Source organism: Triturus cristatus, chromosome 11 (assembly GCF_964204655.1).
Source record: "Triturus cristatus chromosome 11, aTriCri1.1, whole genome shotgun sequence".
NCBI classification, from domain to species: domain Eukaryota; kingdom Metazoa; phylum Chordata; class Amphibia; order Caudata; family Salamandridae; genus Triturus; species Triturus cristatus.
This window is the reverse complement of record NC_140594.1, coordinates 414137401-414157154: the sequence shown is the minus strand read 5'-3', so window position 1 is coordinate 414157154 and position 19754 is coordinate 414137401. Positions and strand designations below refer to the sequence as shown.

At 44.3% G+C, this 19754-nt stretch overlaps 1 protein-coding gene across 3 annotated transcripts in view; it reads left to right on the top strand.

Annotated features, from left to right (window-relative positions):
* AEBP1 (AE binding protein 1) overlaps positions 1-19754 on the top strand; it is a 319836-nt gene that overhangs the window by 149507 nt on the left and 150575 nt on the right. For all 3 annotated transcript variants that reach the window (XM_085636122.1, XM_085636121.1, XM_085636123.1), the window contains 2 exons: positions 6213-6278; positions 14992-15093. In XM_085636122.1, the coding sequence (XP_085492248.1) occupies positions 6213-6278; positions 14992-15093 (168 nt within the window). The remainder of the gene's footprint in view (positions 1-6212; positions 6279-14991; positions 15094-19754) is intronic.

Here is a 19754-nt window from a genome sequence, read left to right as displayed (position 1 = left end):
CAGTATCACTGTTTGCGCCCGGCGCACCTTATGAAAGGTGCGCCAGGTGCAAACAGTGATAATGTGTAATAGGCCCCTGGTGTGGTGTACAATTGGTGCTCAATTATAGACTCCATTACCTTTGGTTCGTGTTCGCACTATATAAAATCTGCATAAAAATGCACACAGAAGTAAAAACAAAGCTCTACATATAAAGGAAATACAAACAGATACCGGTAAAAAGAGGGCACTTTCAAATATGTGAGTTCATAATGCTAATGATGCAAAACCTATTGTGTTTGATTTGATTGTGATTGACTGTAATGTTGCTGTATAACAACCTGGGCCATGTACAGGGTTTACATGACAACCGTCTTACCTCTTAGTTCACTAATGGTTCATACTTAAAAACTATGACTTTTAATAAGTATCAGTGCAGTAATGTCAAAGCTTCCATGTGTGAATTTTGTTTTTGAATATTGAGGGCTCAGCTGTGAATGGGTTCTACGATCCGAGCCAGACCCTTGGTTCGGATCTCCTTGCTATTTTGTAACCTCGCCCACCTCAACTGTGACGTCACTCAGAAACTCCAGCGGGATCCCGGAGTAAACTTCCTCTTCTGCCGCCAGAGAGGGAGAAACAGTTTTGATGGGGACATGTCTGCAATCTGAGAACATTCCACGCTTGTGCCTACAAACCACTGGCACATTTGAAGTCCAGCTGAGTGCAACGCATCACTAGGGCCAGACTGGGAAGCGAAACCGGCCCTGGCAAACTGCTCGGACGGCCTCCAGGAGGGGGAGAGGGAGGTGCATCCGAGCTGTTAGTTAATGCCGGTTTTGGACGATTTTGTTACACGTAGGGTGACCAACCGTCCGTAAATTTCACGGACAGTCCGTAATTTCGGCCGTCTGTCCGTTGTCCGTGAAGGATTCTTTAACGGACGCCATTTGTCCGTAATTTTAACCGGGCACCGGTCGCACCACCCTAAAGCCGGCACAGCTTCCACCCACCTCCCTTCTTGACTCCGATGCTGTTGAGGTCGGGTGTAACAGACTCCAATGCAGCACCAAAGCTCAGATATCCAGCAGCATTGGAGAAGCACAGCGGGATGGCGACCCTCACACCTTCAGCCCTTGATGAGCTGTTAAGAGGTGCTTGAAGGTGACTGAGTGGGAGGGGCTGCAGCTTCAGGCGCAGGGGCATCTATTCAGATGCAAACAGCCCTGAATGCGTCATGTCTCTGCAATTTAGAGGGGCCTCACACATTCCCTTTCTGCCCAGGGCCCCAAACATCCTAGAACCGGCCCGAGGCAGCACGTGGTTCTCTTCACAGAGCTTAATTACTGTCACTAAATTGTAAGCAAACCCCGGTTCTTCAAACATGCAGTCTATAACGTAATAAAATAAAGAAATGGCACAATCGCACCCACACTGATTAACAAAGTATGGAGGACAATCAGTTAAATCAGTTCTCTTGGAGTATCTCCTTTAAGTACTGTACATCAGAGTGGGGGATGGCAAAACTAACATTTTGGAAAGAGAGCCTTTCTTCTCGTTGTCTTGTCCAGGAGGGGGTGAGGAGCCCTACCCCACCCTGGAAGAGACCAAAATGACACTAGAATACTGCATGCCCACCCCTGTGCCCACCCTGGTGGATCCTGTTCTCCCTCCTGTGATGGCACCTGCCCCCCCCCCAGTGATGGCTCCTGTCCCCCCATGTGGTGGCTCCTGTACCCCCCCCCCCCACCTGTGATGGCTCCTGTCCCCCCTGTGGTGGATCCTGTCTCCGCCCTGGGTGGCTTCTGCCCCAGTCCTGGAATGGCTCCTGCAGTGAGGGTGAAGTTCTTGATGGGCCTCTTCTCAAAAAGGCTCTGCTCAAAATGAATATGAAAAGGTGGGCGAGTGAGTAAGTGAAGGGATGGGTGGATGGCTGGATGAATTAGTGAAAGGGTGAATGGATTAATGAAAGATTGAATAGATGGATAATGAGAGAGGATGGATGGATTGATGAGCGAGTGGAAGGATGGATGAGAGAAAAGGTAAATAGCTGGATGTATGGGTGGAAGGGTAGCTGGATGGGTAAAAGGGTGGATTGATGAGTGAAAGGATGGATGAGTGAAAAGGTGGATGATGAGTGAGTGTGTGGGTGGATGGATGAGTGAAATGATGGATGGATTGATAAGTGCAAGGGTGTATGGATGGACGGATGAGTGAAAGGGTGGATGTAAGGATGGATGAGTGAGTGAAAAGGAGGGTAGATGGACAAAAGGATGAATAGATGAGTGAAGGAGTGAAAGGATAAATGGATAAGAGAAAGGATGGATGAGTGATAGGGTCAATAGATGGATTCATGAGTGGATGAGTAGATGGATGGGTGGGTGGATGGAAGGAAGTATGGCTAAGTGAAAGGGTCGATGGAGAGAGAAAGGGAGGATGGATGGATGACTGAAAGGGTGAATGCGTGGAAGGATGAGTGACTGGGTGGATGGATGGATGAGTAAGTGAAAGGATGGCTGGATGGGTGAAAGGGTAAATGGCTGGATGGATGAGTGAATGGATGGATGGGTAGAAGAGTGGATGGATGAGTGTACAGATGGATAGGGTGAAAGGGTGGATGGATGGATGGATGGATAGATGAGTGAAAGGATGGATGAAGGGATGGATGAGTGAAATGATAGATGGAAGGATACATGATGGATAGGTTTGCAAATGGTTGAATATGTTTGGATTTGGCTGGGCTTACTTATATACTATTGCGCGACCTCCTCTGATGTGTCTGTAAAACTTACCTATTGTCCTGAATTTTGACCTCCTGTCCTGAATTTGTGTCCTGAATTTTGACCCTTTGTCCTGAATTTTTACACTCACCGTCCTGAATTTGCACCAATGCCAGTTGGTCACCCTATGTTCCAGGGGGCCGATATTGCCGGCCCCCAGTAACAAAAATGGCCCCAAGGGGGCCAAAACGGACCCCAACCCTAGCGGCCCTCCGGGGTAACGCTTGGTGCCCGCTACGGCCAGTCCAGTCCAGCGGATCAAGTGTTAGATGCTTAATAGTCTTCACATCCCTACGAGAAAATAAATCTGATATGTGCATACATGCCAACATTTTAGAAGATGAAAGTGGCAGACTTTAAAGAAATAATCGGGAGATTGCATTTCCCCCATTGACTTCTATTGAAGTAGAAGCAATTTCAGGCGGGAAGCTGCAGAAATAAAGCCACTTTTTGAATTAAAAAATTGGGTGTCGCCTGCTTGAATCGATGTATTGGCATAAACGCATGTGCTGCCCAGCGGCTCTTGCAGGTCACTGACAGGCGAGGTCTTTTTAGTTAGAGTGCGATATAATGCAGACCAGCCTTACTCTGCCCATGTTCCAAGAAGACTGAGCTAGCTGTCCTCTCCTTCCTTTGCAATGTATTGAATCATTGTCGGAGAGTGCAGAGCCAAGAGTCAGATAGTCTTGAAGTTAAGAGCCCACGACCTGAACCATGAAAATATTTGGCATGTAAATGAGGCAAGAAACATAATTAATTATTAATTACTATTATTAATTTCCTTCCCATCCTAAACCTCTACAAAAACCACAACCTGCACCAAAAATATAAATTAAAAATGTAATGTAATTACACAATTTGCATAACTAATTATGACATAAATTATTAATAATAAATACAAATTAATTAATTATAATTAAATTACTTTCCACTCTATAACTCTACAAACCCACAACCGGCACCTAAAACTTAATGTAAAAATTAATTACACAATTTACATAATTGTCAACTAAATAATTAATATTAATTAATAATTAATTATAATTAATTTGCTTCTCACCTTATACCCCTATAAACCCCATACAGCACTAAAAATTACACTAAACTATTAAATTAAATTTAAAAACAACTAGAAAATTACAAACTATATTAAAAAACATTGACAATAATTATACAAACAGTTTATAACATATACAATTAAAATAATATATACTCAAATATATAAAAATAATTTTAAAACGATATTATTAACAACAAGATATTTGCATAGGAAATTAACAACAGATATTTTTAACATCGATATTAACAATATAGATATTTTTGTAAACAATATCAACAACATAGATTTTTAACATCGATATTACTTACCTTAAAAAATCCATATTCTTGTCAACGATATTTTTGCACACAATATTTGGCCATCACGATATTTACAACTCGATATTGCTGCATTTCAATATTTTTTTCTCAATATTTTGTCTGAATTCTGTGGGGCGGGTATACCCAGACGTTGTCCCGTGCACACTGTGTAACTGGAACCAAGCTGTACCCAGCTGGTGAGACCATGACACGGGCGAAACCGGTCCAGGTTTGTTTGTGTTCCGGTTCAGGGAGGACAAGGCTTAGCAGTTCAGGCGAAACTATTCCAATTGGAGCAGGGTCAAGACTGATTTGCATATAGCAGGGTCCAAATTGAGGGGACATGTTGTGCAAAATAACGATTGATTGGGATGCGGCCCGAGTAATTAACAGTGGCTGAGATTAATTCAAGCATTCCATTCATCAATTTTTTTGTATACTTTATTGAAGAAAAATAGGCAGAACTTCTTCCTTGCAGATGTACCTAAACACAGTTCCTGCTTGTGCCTCTTGATAGGAGATGAAGGAAAATATTTCCTATTTTATTGACTACTACAGAAGATATGACAACCTTCTTTGTTCTCTATTTAATATTTACATTGTGTCCATAAGTGTTAATAGAGAGAGACCCCAATGCACGTAAAGCAATGAAAGTACAATACCAAGCCCAAACCAATTCTGAAGAGAAGAAAGTGAACAGGCAGCAAAGAGTAGGAAGAGAAGATGGAGAGCAGGGAAATGGAGGCAGAAGAGAGGAGTGAAGGAGAGAGAGAGCCAGCATCTCAATTGAGAGTAGTCAGACTAGTGAGATACCTAGAACCTGTTCCATTGCTTCAAAAGACCACATGGAAAACTGGATGAGCCACAAAACGTGCCAGAGGCTGTCGACTGAGAGAAACAACAAAAGAGAAGGAGACACTAAAGGACTTGCACCTACAATGTATCACCTAGTAACTGATAAAGAATCTTTCACACCAAAGAATAGTGTGTCTGTCTGAGCCTGTCAAAGTACAAACAGAAAAAACTACTAACGAGGTTAGCTTCCACAGAGGTTGTAAGTAAGCTTCCATAGAGGTTGGACAACTGTAACCTGCTTGAGGTCTTTTAGAAGTGTAAGAAAAGCAAAAAGTCCACCTCATCCTGGATAGAACATTGCAGTACCAACAACCAGCCAAAGTCTGATCCTAACTTAATGCTAAAGCAAGTTTTTAGGAAGTTAGCGTGACTATAACCTACTCTTCATGCGGTCAAACCATGCAGAAAAGTTGTTGAACATTGAACCTGCCTAAACTCAACCACAAAGTAGACCTAACAACAGACAACGGGATCTGTTGAGGAATGTCAAAGAGTGAAATCCATAATGTTGTCACAATTTTGGCAGGTAAACAGTAATATAAGAACCAACCAGTTCCTTCATAGAACACTGTGACACCTGGAATATATCAAAGCACTTCTATGCGACAATGCTAAAGTGAAGAAAGCAGAATCCTACAGGTACAAAGGCCACTGACAAGTGAATGATTCAGAAGAAGCCTGCCAGTCCTACAGTCAATCATTTTAGATTTAAAAAATAATAATACACAGAACTTCTGATCACCTCTCTCTGTAGGGGAGTGAAAAGAGGGAGGCATGGCCTTGGGTATAGGATCCAAGGTGCTCCAGGCCATTCTTTTGGCATGGACATACACAACAACACTTGTGGCTAGATTTGCCGCCTTCTTCGAAGAGCAACTCCATGCAGAGCCCCATTAGGCAGGTAATGGGGTCAATGAAGCACATCAGAATTGAGATTGAGGGACAGATCCGTAGAGGGAGGTGGCCAGGCATGATGAGTCTGTGGGGTGCTTTGATATATTATGTTGAATAAAAACGCTCCTGGTTATCAGAGAACGAGTGCTTGCTTTAAAGGGGGATTGTGAGCACAGCATAGAACTGGGGGCTTAAATAATTTTATTGGCATGCTTTGATATTTGATGTTGAATAAAAAAGTTCCTCGTTATCAGTGAACGGAGGATTGTGAGCACAGAATGGAAATGAAGTCTTGAATAAAACGCGGCTTCACTAATGGAGACCTTTCTGGTTTTCTACCTATAGCGAAGCCTGAAGAGCCGCCGACGCAGGACTACAATGAGAAGTTGGAGCACGAGGACTATGATGACTGTGAGTGTGTGATCCTGTGTAGCTTTGCCTCCAGATTGTGGTCATAGCTGCTTTTCTTTTACACGGGGTGTGACATCATTCATATGGCTCTGCCTTACTTTTGTTTGCCACATTCTCAGTATTTGTGCCCCTGTAATGTAGCTCCTTTTGGGAGGAAAAGCAAGAAAAACTGCTAGGTTTCAAATGCTGGGGGTTCACAGATTGTGGGAGGCATGAATAGTGTTGTGTAACACTGTGTACTGCAATAGCCCCACACTCCTACTCAGCTGTTTAACCTTGTCATTTCTCCTGACTGCCTTCTAAGGTATCCCTTCATCCAGCCCACCACTTTAACATTCACTACCTCAACAGATGCATCCTTCATTCACTCCCCCTTCAACTCAGGTCTTTTTTAAATTTAAACTCAGCATACTTATCCCTCGTTCTCCGCACCCCTCTTTGTCTCTCCATTACCTTGCTGGCTCACAGCTTAACCTGATCCTCAGTCTGTGGTTCTCTCTTCTTAAGCACACCTCCCCATCTCAGTCTTCCCTCTCCTACATCCCCAATCCAGCACACGACCATATCCTTCTTTCTATTTCTCCTTTCTGTCACGCGACCTGCTTTCGGCTTTCTGAGGCCTTGTTTACAATTTTCATCCTCCACACTCTTCTTGTTGTTCCTAACTAATCTATGCTTTTCCTTTGCTCAGTCACCTATTCTTGTGCCCCTCTATTGACCCCACTCATTATCAACATTTTTGCCCACAGCGGTTTTCTTGTTTATTAAGTCGCAGCAGACTCTTCTGTCTGCCATTTCTTACTCTTGCCACCCTGTTTCCTTTCTTGAAATCCCTGTATTCCGTGTTTTCTCTCCTGCCATTCTTTTTTAAAAAAAAAAAATTTATAAACCTTTTATTGAAACACACATCGGCAAATCAGGATAATACAGGTGGTCATGCAGAATTCACAGCACAGAACGCAGTGGTAGATAGTTCACTGACTTAATCATAGAGTGGAACATTCATGGGGACAGCGGGTCATCAGCCTCAATACTGCGAGGCGGTACACAGATCTCCCCTCTATATACATTCCACAAATTCCATATACGGGACCATTTCTTAGGGTACCCTCTCACCACATATACGTTTTTTTCCCTAAACATACACCAGTCAAGGTTCTGCACCCAATCTACCAGAGTAGGCGGTTGCGTTGCCCCCCACAGTTGAGCAATATTCAGTTTGGCCAACATGAACCCTAGTGTGACCCACTGCGTCTGGGAAGTGTTCAGGTCTGTGGGCTCCCAAATGTTCAAAAGACACCGTCTCGCCTCCGGACGGAGAGAGACGTGTAGGACATCGTTGAGTGTGTCGTGGATTTTGTGCCAGTAGGAGCTAATGTGTGTACATTCCCAGATGGTATGCATGAACGTTCCGAGATGGCCGCAACCCCTCTTGCATTCGCCCGTGACAGACAGTCCCATGTGCATCAGACGGGGCCCCATTATGTAAATTCTATGAAGTATTTTAAGCTGCACCAGTCGAGGCGAGCCGAAATAGCCACCTCTTTGGGGAGGATACTGCAGCTTGCCAATGCTCATCGTCTAGCTCTATCCCATCTTGCGTCCATTTATCCCACAGTGTCTGTAGGGGGTCTACCATGTGGTTAATTAACTTTTTGTATATCAGGGAAATTGTTTTGTCAGGAAGGTGACCGTCTAAAACTCTGTCTTCCAGGGGAGAGGCCTCCGGGGGATCAGAGCTCTAAGGCAACAAAGACCTGAGCATAACGAAAATACTCGGTGTCCATCAGCTTACATTCACTCTGAAGTGTGCTGAAGGACTTAGGCCCTTCCCTTCCCCAGATATCTTTGATAGTCGAGATGCCAATCAGATCCCACCTGTCGAAGCCCTGTGTTCGCCACAGATCGCCTAGTTTTTCCGAGTTCCAAAGAGGTGTAGCCAAAGTCAGTCTATGTCTCCAGCCAAGTGAATTGGTGACAGTATGCCAGATTTGGACGGAGGGTTTCGTGGGACCTGTGAGCCTTAATCTTTTAGGTCTGGAGTACAAGGCTCTGCTATAAGTGCTCCCAGGAAGGAGCCATCTATCCATAGCATAGCCCGGATTGTCCGGTCGTCCATACGTGCAATGATTAATAGCCGCCAGGTGAGATGCCCAATAATATTTCTTAATGTCCGGGAGGCTGATGCCCCCATCGTACCAGTTGAGCGTAAGTTTATTGAGGGCGTTTCGTGGTCTACCGTCCCATAATAGGTCCCTTTGCAGACCCTCCATGTCCCTGAAGTATTGAGGCGAAACTAAGTCTAAAGTGTTTTGTAAGGCGTAGAGGAATCGTGGTAAGGCCATCATTCTAAATAGGGCGGCCCTGCCCAGGAGGGAAAGAGGAAGCTTCTTCCAATGAGCAATGTCACTTTTGAGTCTTCGGAGAGGGGGAAGAAGATTTTGGGCATAACGAACCGAGGGATATTTAAATCCGGACGTATTCATTTGTATTGGACAACCCCGGGGCGGAACAGGGGGGTCCCCGCTCAGCACGAATAATAAGGATTTTCCCCAGTTGATGGAGAGCCCAGAGAATCTGCTGAAAATGGAGAGGATATCAATTACTACTATGAGGGATTTCCTAGGGGAGGCCAAATAGAGGGGGACGTCATCAGCGTACAGAGATATACGGTCCTCCCATCCGGGAGACAACCGTAGCCCTCTTATCATTGGATCCCAACGAATCCAAGCAGCAAAGGGCTCCAAGGCCAGAGAGAAAAGGAGGGGGAACAGTGGGCACCCCTGGCGAGTTCCCCGACTAAGTGGAAAAGAGACTTTGTTGTTTACCACTACTTGAGCCAGAGGTTCAGCATATAAAAGGCGCACCCAGTGGATATATCTCGGGCCGAATCCAAACTTCGCTAAAACTGCCCATAGGTAAGGCCACTCAATTGTATCAAAGGCCATGGTAGCGTCTAATGATATAATCGCAGTAGGTTCACAAAGGGTGTGGGCCCGATCTACAACCCTGTGTACTTTACGTAGGTTGAGGGCTGTGTTTCTGTGGGGCATAAAACCGGATTGATCCGGATGTATTAAATCACAAATCACCTTCACTAAGCGGGTAGCCAACAATTTGGCTAGTATTTTGGGTTCCTCTTTTTAAAAGAGAACGGCCTATACGAGGCACAGTCTGTTCTGGCCTTCCCCTCCTTGTGTATAGTGACAATGGTAGCTATTCTCTGCTCCCGGGGGAGCAGTCCTACGTCCCTAGATTCCTCAAACATGGCTTTCAGGTGTGGGGCAAGTTTGTCCGGTTTGAGCTTTTAGAGCTCAATGGGAAGTCCGTAGGGACCCAGCGCTTTCCCGGAATTTAAGGAGCGGATCGCCTGTGCAATCTCATCAGTCGTAAGAGGGCTATCCATAAAGTCTTGATCTTCCAGAGAGAGACAGGGGAGCTTAATATCCCGCAATATGTCCAGGGAGTCTATTTCTGTGTGAGAGTTCACTGATGTGTAGACTTTTTGAAAGTGGCCGGCAAATCTATCTACTATTTCTTGTGGCTCCGTGATCGAGATGCTATCTTAGATTATAAGCTCCGGGGCCAGCCGGCTCGCCAGTTCCTTTCTATCGAGCCACGCTATAAGCTTCCCAGCCTTGTCGCCAAGGTCGTAGAGTCTGCCGTTACTCCCTGCCGAGAGCCTTGGCCCTATCGGAGACTAAAGTTTTATAATCATGTTGCTTCAAGGTTAGCAGATGGAGCTTCTCCGGTGTCACCCCAGATTCCAGGTCGCTTTCTAGCCTATAGATGTCAGACTCAAGGTCGAGCACCTCCATTTGTCCGTCCCTCTTGGAACTAGAAATCAGAGACAGAGCCTGTCCCCGGATCACTATCTTGAAGGCTTCCCATAAGGACTGGGAGGAAGACACAGAACCCAGATTGTCAGAAAAATATTCGTCGATGGCCTTGATAAGGTTTTTGCGGATTCTAGGGTCTCGCAGATACCAAGGGTTAATGGGGGCCAGTCTTCCCGCCGTACCCGTGCTTATGAGCAGATGTATCCAGAGGGGCGAGTGATCGAAGATACCTCTAGCCAAATGTTTAATTTCGTTTATGTAGGTGGCTTGTGCGGCAGGGACAAGACAGTAGTCTAATCGGGAGAGACTGTGGTGAACACCAGAGTGAAAGGTGTGCTGTATCTGGTCTGGATGGTATAGTCGCCATCCATCAACTAGTCCCATTGAATCAAGAAAGTCAGGGAGCCACCGAGCCGAAGGCCGCACCTCCCGGGGGGGATTCCTATCCAATGCACCAGAGACCACTGCATTAAAGTCGCCCCCTATGACAAGAAGCCCCTCTGAGATGGTAAGCAGGGCAGCACCCAGGTCAGCGAACGTTGTGCCCTGTAAACCCGGGGGAACATAAACAGACATGAGGGTAAGTGTCTGGCCCTCCCACGTCCCAGTGATACCGACGTACCTGCCTCGATCATCTGTCAAGGTGGAAGTTACCGCTATTGGAAATGCATTGCGGGTCATGATACCCACCCCCCTAGAACCCGTAGTGAACCCAGAGTGTGCAACCATTTTGTATCCCCCCCTATGCATTGCCTTACAGAGGCTCCCGACCGGTTTCGTGCAGTAGAACTATATCAGGAGCATGCCTTTTAATGTACTGAAGGACAACACTTCTTTTGATTTTGTCCCCTAACACATTAACATTCCAACTCAAAATGTTAAATTTTTTATCCCCCATTACGTCTGTCCATCTCAGTGCACCTCCAACCACCTCTCACATGTACCACATCTACCCAGGTCTGAGTGATAGAATCATAAGCCGTGCCGAAATAACCAAAGGAACACCCAATCAACAAACAACACACCCCAGTCCAACAACCCCCCAACCCGCTGCCCTGTACTCTGGGCTTAAAATTGCCCATGAAAAACTTGCAGAGTGCCTGTCGCCCCTGAAAAATTCAAAGAACGAAAGAGGGATAAGATAGAAAGCTCCGCATCCCTACCCCTAACGAAGGTACTCATATTGCCCCAAGTCGACGAGCGGCTGATATATATGGAATCCTCCGCCCCGGCCTTCTCCTGCCATTCTTATCATCCCTCCCACCCCGTGTCATTTTTCCCTGCCTTTCATTAGCCTACTATCACTCTTTTTTATTGTGTCCTTGAACTCTTGTTGCATTCCTATTTTTCTTCTGTTTTGCTCCACTTCCCTATCAATTACTCTGCCAGAAGTGGACTCTCAGTCAGTGCTTAATTTGAGCCGGTGCTTTCTGGTGCTCAGCACAGGCACCTAATCCTCGGCACCGGCTCTTATAGTACCAATTAAGGACACGCTCATTTAGAAGGCACATGGTTTCCCGCCCCAGAATCACAGGATGTTGAGCCACGTTAAGATTGGAACCCAGTTCCCCAGCTTAGAAATCTGCAGCTCTAGCCATTAGGCCAAGTCCTCAACTGAATAATAAGTGCCGGGGCTCTAGTCAGGAGGCAGTTTGTACCAGCACATTTCTCCTGTTAATGCTGCCTCCTAAGGAGAGCTCCAGCACTTTTTATTTTGCAAATTAACCACTGCTCTCAGTGGCACACACAGTAAATAAATAGACAAGTAACACAAATGAATATGAATGTTTAGCTTAATGAGATTTGAGTGGTGGTTAATAGAGCACAATTATTTGAATTGGCATGTCAAGCAGCTACAATTTATGTATCGTTTGCAATTCACTTCCCAGACCAGACTAGGTCATGAATTGCGCCAATTTGCAGCTGGCTGCTGGATGCCCTTGGACGCCATGTTAAACGGTTGTTGGTTGTAGCTTGGCCTACATGAGCCCAACAGGGTACAGTGTGGGAAGTCTGAAGGAGAGGTAGGATGCATAAGCGGAGATTGTTGTGGAAGAGTGCTGAGAATAGATGACACATCACATACGGCTATTCACCATCTTTATGTGGATTGTGTTATGATTAGAGGTGATCACTGGAAACACTGGAATGGATAGAAGAGCAGGTATTAGAGTGGAAGAGCCCATTAGTGATGAGAATCCACTGGTGGCCACCATTAATACTGAGTCGGTCCAGCGTTGCTGGGATTGGTCAATGGCTGCATTGGAAAGCATTGCTGGGGCCCACTGGGGTAAAACGTCTAATTGTGCCGCAGCGCATTATTCTGAATTGAGGGCGGGATCCCCAGCTGAGGTTCATCTTCCTGTTTCCTTGCCTCGCCTGCTGTCTGTTGTGCCCTTCTCTACTCCTTATCTTCACATGTTGTCCTCAACCATATCCCATTCTTTACTTTCATCTTCTTGCTCCTTTTTACTGTCTTCTATTGTATGTATGCATGTATGTGGTATTTCTGCAGATCAAGTCAAAAGGCAGCGAGCACAGCACAAGTTCAAAGACGAGCATAACATGAACCAGAGACAGGAGTGGCAGTGGAATTGTAGACGTTGATGCACTGTGATATAGTGTTCATGAAAGAGGCGAGTCTTTTACTCTTTCCTAAATTAGAGCAGCGTTGGGGCGATCTGGATGGATACGAGGATGTTGGCTGCTTAGATGTAAAAGCCCTGCTGCCTTGTTTCTTCTTTTTACACTTCTCTTTCCTTCTCTATCCCCCTCTTTAGCAATGTCCCTTTGACTCTTTTTCTGTTGGCTCTTTGTTTTACTCTCACTTTTAATGTCTCCTTTCGTCTTAAAGAGTCTCTTACTATTTTCTTTCCTATTATTTTCTCATTTCCTGCTCTCTTTCCCATCCCCAGAGTTCTTCCGGTCTCCCACACCCTTGATTGCTCCCTGCCTCTACCACTAGCACACTTTTACTCCACACAGGGGTGTAGCTTCAGGGACAGGGGATGTTTTGGTGTTACACCCTCCTAATAAAAGTATTTTCTGATCAATATTTGGGTACAAGTGGTTTCAGTGAGGTGTGGTGAGGTGTCTGCAGCCGTCGAAGTGCATTAAAAAAAGTAAGGGAACTGTAATGCTGTACACAACGTGGCTGGTCGAGTAACCATGGGGCAGGGTCAAAGATGTGACCAAAAAAACAAATTATCCTCTAACTTCTTTTAGTCTTTCACCTTTAGGTATGTGCATATAAAATAACACACAGCTTAAATGTAAAATAAAAGCAAGTTAAGTTAATCAGTGGGAAATGCACTATTGTACTTTATGAAACCTCTGTTAGTTAATGCCCTGCAGAGGTACATGTCTGTAACCAGAGGGCCACAGAACTGAATCCTGGTTTGAGCAGAGGAGAATAGTTAGGGGTTAACACAGGCCCCTGGGGCGCAGAGAACTGTGTTATGCCCCTTTAAAAAGCACACACTTCACAGCTCAGCTGGTAACTCCTTTCCAAGACCACTCAAAAAGAATAAATCGGTGTCATCAAGAAGTGTCAACTGATTCAATCGGTTAAAACCAATACCGGCATCTGAGCTCCCTATAGATTTGCAGATTGACCAGTTATGTGCATTTACATTTCTTTCAGACAGTACAACAACAACAAGGGGCTTCTTCACCTATATAATTCAATTTTAGGCACTATGTCCATATAATAAGGCAATGCCCACATCAACGGTGTACAAAAATAGATTACTTCATTTATTAGATAATTTTTTCATTTTTTGAGAGACATATAGATGTCCATTTTAAATTGAGTGGTACATTAAATGTAATACATATAAAGTCACAATAATAAGAAAAAGTGGAACATGTCATCAGCAACACACACCATAATGACATTGAATAAATAACATCAAGACATAATGAAAATGCAAGAAACTAAAACAGAGAAGACAGAAGTCACAAAAGAATTTAAACAAAAAATAGACAAAAAATGCAAAACAATACAGCATAAGATAAAACACAAGACAAGCGCCAACGCGCGTTTCGGAGATCCTATATACTCTATATTATCTAATAAATGAAGTAATCTATTTTTGTACACCGTTGATGTGGGCATTGCCTTATTATATGGACATAGTGCCTAAAATTGAATTATATAGGTGTAGGAAGCCCCTTGTTGTTGTACAGTTTAATTCCCTGATTTCTTCCTCACATATTTAAATATTCAGGGTCCCTCTGTTGTAGTTCATTGTTTAGCTTCCTGCCCCTCCCTCAGTTTCACAACACAGGAGACTCCCTGCCTTACACTTCAGTTGAAGCATTCCAGCTGCCGGAATTAATTTTCCCAGGACGGTTCACTTATCACAGAAAGTAGGGGAACAGTTTTCTTTAATTTTATAAAGTATGGGAATGTCATGCACCGCTGGTTCCTCACTCTTCAACTGCTGAGAGAGTGTTGGATTTTATCAGGAATTTTTACATATACACAAACAACAATGCACACACACACGTCGCTCTCTCTGTTTTGAAAGTCTTAAAAATGTTGGCTATTTTTACAAAATCTATGTTTTTTTCTAACTTACTAACCTTACCAATCTGCATTTCGATCTCTTTCCATTGCCCCTGCAGCCCTCCTCATGCACACTCCTTGTATACTGTATTTAACATTAAATGCCAGCTTGATTGTTGATATAGCTAAAGTTTACACTCCACGTCTCACTGACAAAGCTACGCCCCTGACTCTACATCTAAGGTTGATCCATTCCCTGCTTATGTTTTCCCCACAAGTATCTTGACAAGAATCGGCTGTTGACAGATCTTCTCAGTGCATGCTTGTTACTGAACATACTCTGTTACTTTTATCTCATTATCAGATGGGTCACGTCGCCGGGTGAAAAAGCCACCCCACATCCCAAGCAAACCTAAAACTGAGAAACCGAGAGTGGAAGAAAAGGAACCTGAGCGACCCAAGCCATGTGAGTACTGGGTGAGCCCCCTCTCCAGGGTCAGAGGAGTGTAAAGGAGTAGTGATAAAAATGCCAGGTCAGTGTGACTAGATATTCTAATGCCTCCCCACCTACCATCTCGGCATGCAACCCACAGAGGCTGTAGCTCATACACGAGTACACGGTGGAGACTCTTCACACACAGTACTGAGGTAACACAAAATGCTGGGACCGAAGCTGCAGAATCCAGTGAGGAAACCCTCAGTCCAACATATCTCACAGATATTCGTAGGCCTTAGGTAGGCCTATGCAGAGTTCGCGGAGTTCCACATAGACCAAAAAACTCTGCTACGTTACGCGATGTTCTGCAAGCAGTGGAGTGTGTTACGTCGCACCGTTCGCACTGATTTTTAGCACTGGGTGTTTCTTCCACGCTGTCAAATCAGCGCGAATGGCACCATTTCTACAGTTAAAATAGTTCTTATACTCAAGCAGCAGCTTCCTCAACTTGAATGGAAGGTTTGTCAACGCTAGCAGTAGCAACCACCCTCGATCGCCAGCATTAATAAATGTCGCTGGGAGTTGGTCTAGAGTAAGATTTTCTTCGCTCGCACTCGCCAACTTTAGCTTGGTGAGCAAGAGCGAGATAAAAACTCTGCTCCAGTCTGTGGAGTTTTTCAGAACTCTGTGCTCTACGACGAGTGTGGAGTGGGAAAAACTTCTCAAACTCCGCAAGCAGAGCCGAATTTCACTCCCAGGCCTAGCCGTAGGCTCAAAGAGGACCACCTCAAGTGTGTCCATGCTGTCAGGTCTCTTTCCCCACGCAAGCTTTGGAGGTTGGTGGAACTCTGATAAGGCACATGATTAGAGGTGAGCAAGCCACTTGAAATTAAAGCCGAGTCTGAAGTCTGGCTCAGCTCGAGGTCCTGTTGGAACCTCATGTATTACACAACAAGCGGACCCCCAATTTTTGAGAACCTGGGGTAATAAGTAGTTTCAGAAAAACAATGGTTCATTGACAATGGGCGCTAGAAAAAAACACAGTATGTCCTATATATTTATAGGACCTAGCATTATATAGTGTATCAAAGGCAAGTATTGTAGCACAATTAATTTATTCATTGCAGAGTATCATTTCATGTTAAAATTTTTTCATTTATACACTGATCCAGTGCTCAAAGATATGTGACAAAAATGTTCTGTGGTGAGTAAGAAAACATTAAAACATGCATCAAATTTAAAGAGGCATGGCACACTGGAGTACCAGGCACAGCCGGGTCTGGGGGGTATGGGTCATGGACGGAACAGAATAGTAGTCGTGCATAGATCTGCTGCTTTGACAGGATGGACAGTGCGATGGGTGGGGGAGTGGGGTGGGGGTGGTGTTATGTTTTTTTAAGGGAGGGGAATGCTTTGGTTCTGCATGTCTCTTTTGTAGTCTGTATACGATACTTCATGAGAAAAATGTCTAAGCTGGTATGTTGTCTTTTGATATGGTTGAAGTCTCTGGGTCACAGAGCTTCGCTGGATGTGTCTTTGACGAATAAAATTTGTTTACAAAAAAAAACATGCATCAATTTATACAACAAGAAGCTAAACTCCTTTTAGGCAAATTGTTAAATAATAAAATAAGGAGTTAGGTTGCTCTATGGTTTTTTTGTTTAAACCTTGTGCTTTGTTATTAATTGTGCTCTTAGTGGGCTCATGTACTGTATTTTTCTTTCTGATCCTTGACTTATGGTCTATGAACGAAATAAAGCTTAAACTGACCTAATTTGATTGTGATTGGCAGTAATGTTTCTCTATAGCAATCTGGGCAATGTACAGAGTTTACATGACAACCGTCTTACCTCTAAGTTCACTAATGGTTCATACTTAAAAACTACCACTTTTAATAAGTATCAGTGCTGTGCAATAATATGACCTATTAATGTCAAAGCTTCCATGTGTGAATGGTTTTTTTTAATATTGAAGAGGTGTTGTCATATTTTACGTGATCTTTGTTAGATGATGTTTGTTATGCGATTTACATTGCAAACATTACCACAGTTCGGCCCTAAAATCCGAGCCAGACACTTGGTTTGGATCTGCCTGTTATTTTGTAACCTCGCCCACCTCTACCGTGACGTCACTCAGAAACTCCAGTGGGATACCGCTAAACATCCTCTCCTGCCGCCAGAGAGAGGGAAACATTTTTGATGGGGTTGTCTGCAATCTGAGAACATTCCACGCTCGGGCCTCCTTATCCACTGACACATTAACAGTCCAGCCAAGTGCCACGCATCACGTGTTAGATGCTTAATAGTCTCCGCATCCCTGCAAGGATTGGAGAGTATCACACAAGTACGAGGCACTCGGCTGGGCTTCGGAAGGCAGCACCTACGAGAAAATAAATCTGATATGTGCATACGTGCCAACATTTTAGAAGATGAAAGTGGGAGACTTGAAAGAAATAATCGGGAGATTGTATCTCGCCTATTGACTTCTATTGAAGCAGAGGCAATTTCAGGTGGGAGGCATCCAAAATAAAGCCATTTTTTTGCCTTCAAAAGTTGGGAGTCGTACGCCTGAATCGGATCTATTGGCATATACGCATGTGCGGGCCAGCGTCTCTTGCAGACTATGTATTTTTAGTTAGAGTAAAATATAATGTAGACTAGCAGGGTTGGATAATTGGATTGGGATTAAAAATAGGCCCCTGCATTCTTAAAAAACGTAGCCCATGTTTGCAGATTGTGCCTTTTCCAAAAACATTTCTTCAGTGTTTTATGTATTGTGAAAAGAAGGAGGGGAAAGTTCACTGAAAGAGGCATGTTTTCTTAACTTCACTGAAATTAAAAAAAAATGCAAATGTTACCAGGCCTCTGTGCACAGATTAGTTCACAATGGTAAACCACACCTGAACAGAAGTGAGGTCTCTTCTGCTAAGACCCCCTGCCCCTGCTGAATCTACATATATGAGTGGCCCGACTAAGCGAGAGACTGGGAATGACACCTCTGCCCCGATGGTAAAAAGGAGATAACAGAGCCCCATCTGCATGCGGAAAAGCAACTCAGGTCCCCACTGGGCCACTGTCATCATCTGAACAGCACAGACACAGTCCAAATCGACCCCCACGCTGACCAATAAAGCAGCCCACAGATGCAACTCAGATACCGACCCATCATCCATTGCCCGAGGGCCCACCTTACCAGTCTGACCGTGCAGACCTGGCTTACTCTGTCCATGTTCCATGGAGACTGGGCTAGCAGCCCGCTCCTTCCTTTGCAATGTAGTGATTCATTATTAGGGAGAGCTGAGGCAAGAGTCAGATGTTCTTGGCGCTAAGAGCCCGTGCATGACCTGAACCATGAAAATGTTTGGCATGTAAATGCTGCAAGAAACTTCATATAAACATATAAAATATGTGTTTCTTAAAAAAAAGTGTATTTCTTTAATATGCAGATACGTTTCACCTAAATACATCAGAATATATCACTTCATTGAGATGCATTTACTAAGTGGTAGTTTATATCCATTAACATAGAAACAATCCTGCTCTCCCTCCCCCCACCCCAGGAGACAATTCCATTAGTGTACAAAGAGGCAAGGCATTTGTCAGGCGAACGCTACACGTGGCCTACATTCTTATTATACAAAAGCATGAGATATGGATATTTCCGTGCAGCCCGTATCACATGCGATTTCAAAATGGTCTCAAATGTAATAATGAAGAATATCGAGGTACACTACAACAAAATATTTCAGTCCAGCAGGGAAGCACAATCTGATTCCAGCTTTTCTAGTTTCACACCGTGCAATTTAGCCACTAGGTGGGTATTTTTTCTCTCTCCTGTTTAACATCAAAAGTTGACTTTAAATCTTGTCAAATGAGGTTAGATGTATAGATGGCAGATAAAATTCATGTGAAGGCTTGGCTGGTTGTGGACTTGAGGATCCAAGAATAGCTCGAGCACAGCCAGACCCAGGCATCTGGCTCAAGCAATCAGAGGCTTGCTCGCCTCTAAGAATAATGAAAATAAACTCGAGGTATTGTGGCCCTAACACAGAAGACTAACTTTTCTTCCTTGAGGCTGAAACTTCTGGACTGTGTGCAAGACCAGTCCTGCAGCTGCACACCAAGCACCCTGCCAAGAGTCATCGAGGCCACTCACGAACTGGTGTATTTTGGCCACAGAGGACAAGAGGAAGGTGAGGAGCTACTCCAATGGGAGGGGTACTGAGGGAACACCGCAAGACTGCTTAAAGTATTACGTGATGGTGGCCCATTTGTAGGTAGGTATTAAACAGAATTAAGGCCTGGGGCCGTAAAGGTGCAGAAATATTTATAGAAATTTTTTCAAACTTTCTGTAAAAGTGTGAATTTTTTACTAGATTGCCCGTGGAAGGTTTTGGGGTGATCCATCAAGTGGGGCTGAGAAAAAGGGGGCGTCCCAAAACGCAATTTCCCCATTCATTTTTCCATAGGAAATTTCGACACACCTTTAGCCTAAACCAGAGAACTGATTTACACCAAATTTGGCAGAAAGCTAGATCTTGGTTCAGAAAGAGTGCTTTTTGTGTTTTGGTGTAATTCCGTTGAGTAGTGTTGAAGAAATTAAGGTTAAAAGAAATTGTGTATATCACACCCCGGAGGATCCACAGAGCTGTCAGATCTCATCCTGTGATCTGATTGGCTACCACCACCTCA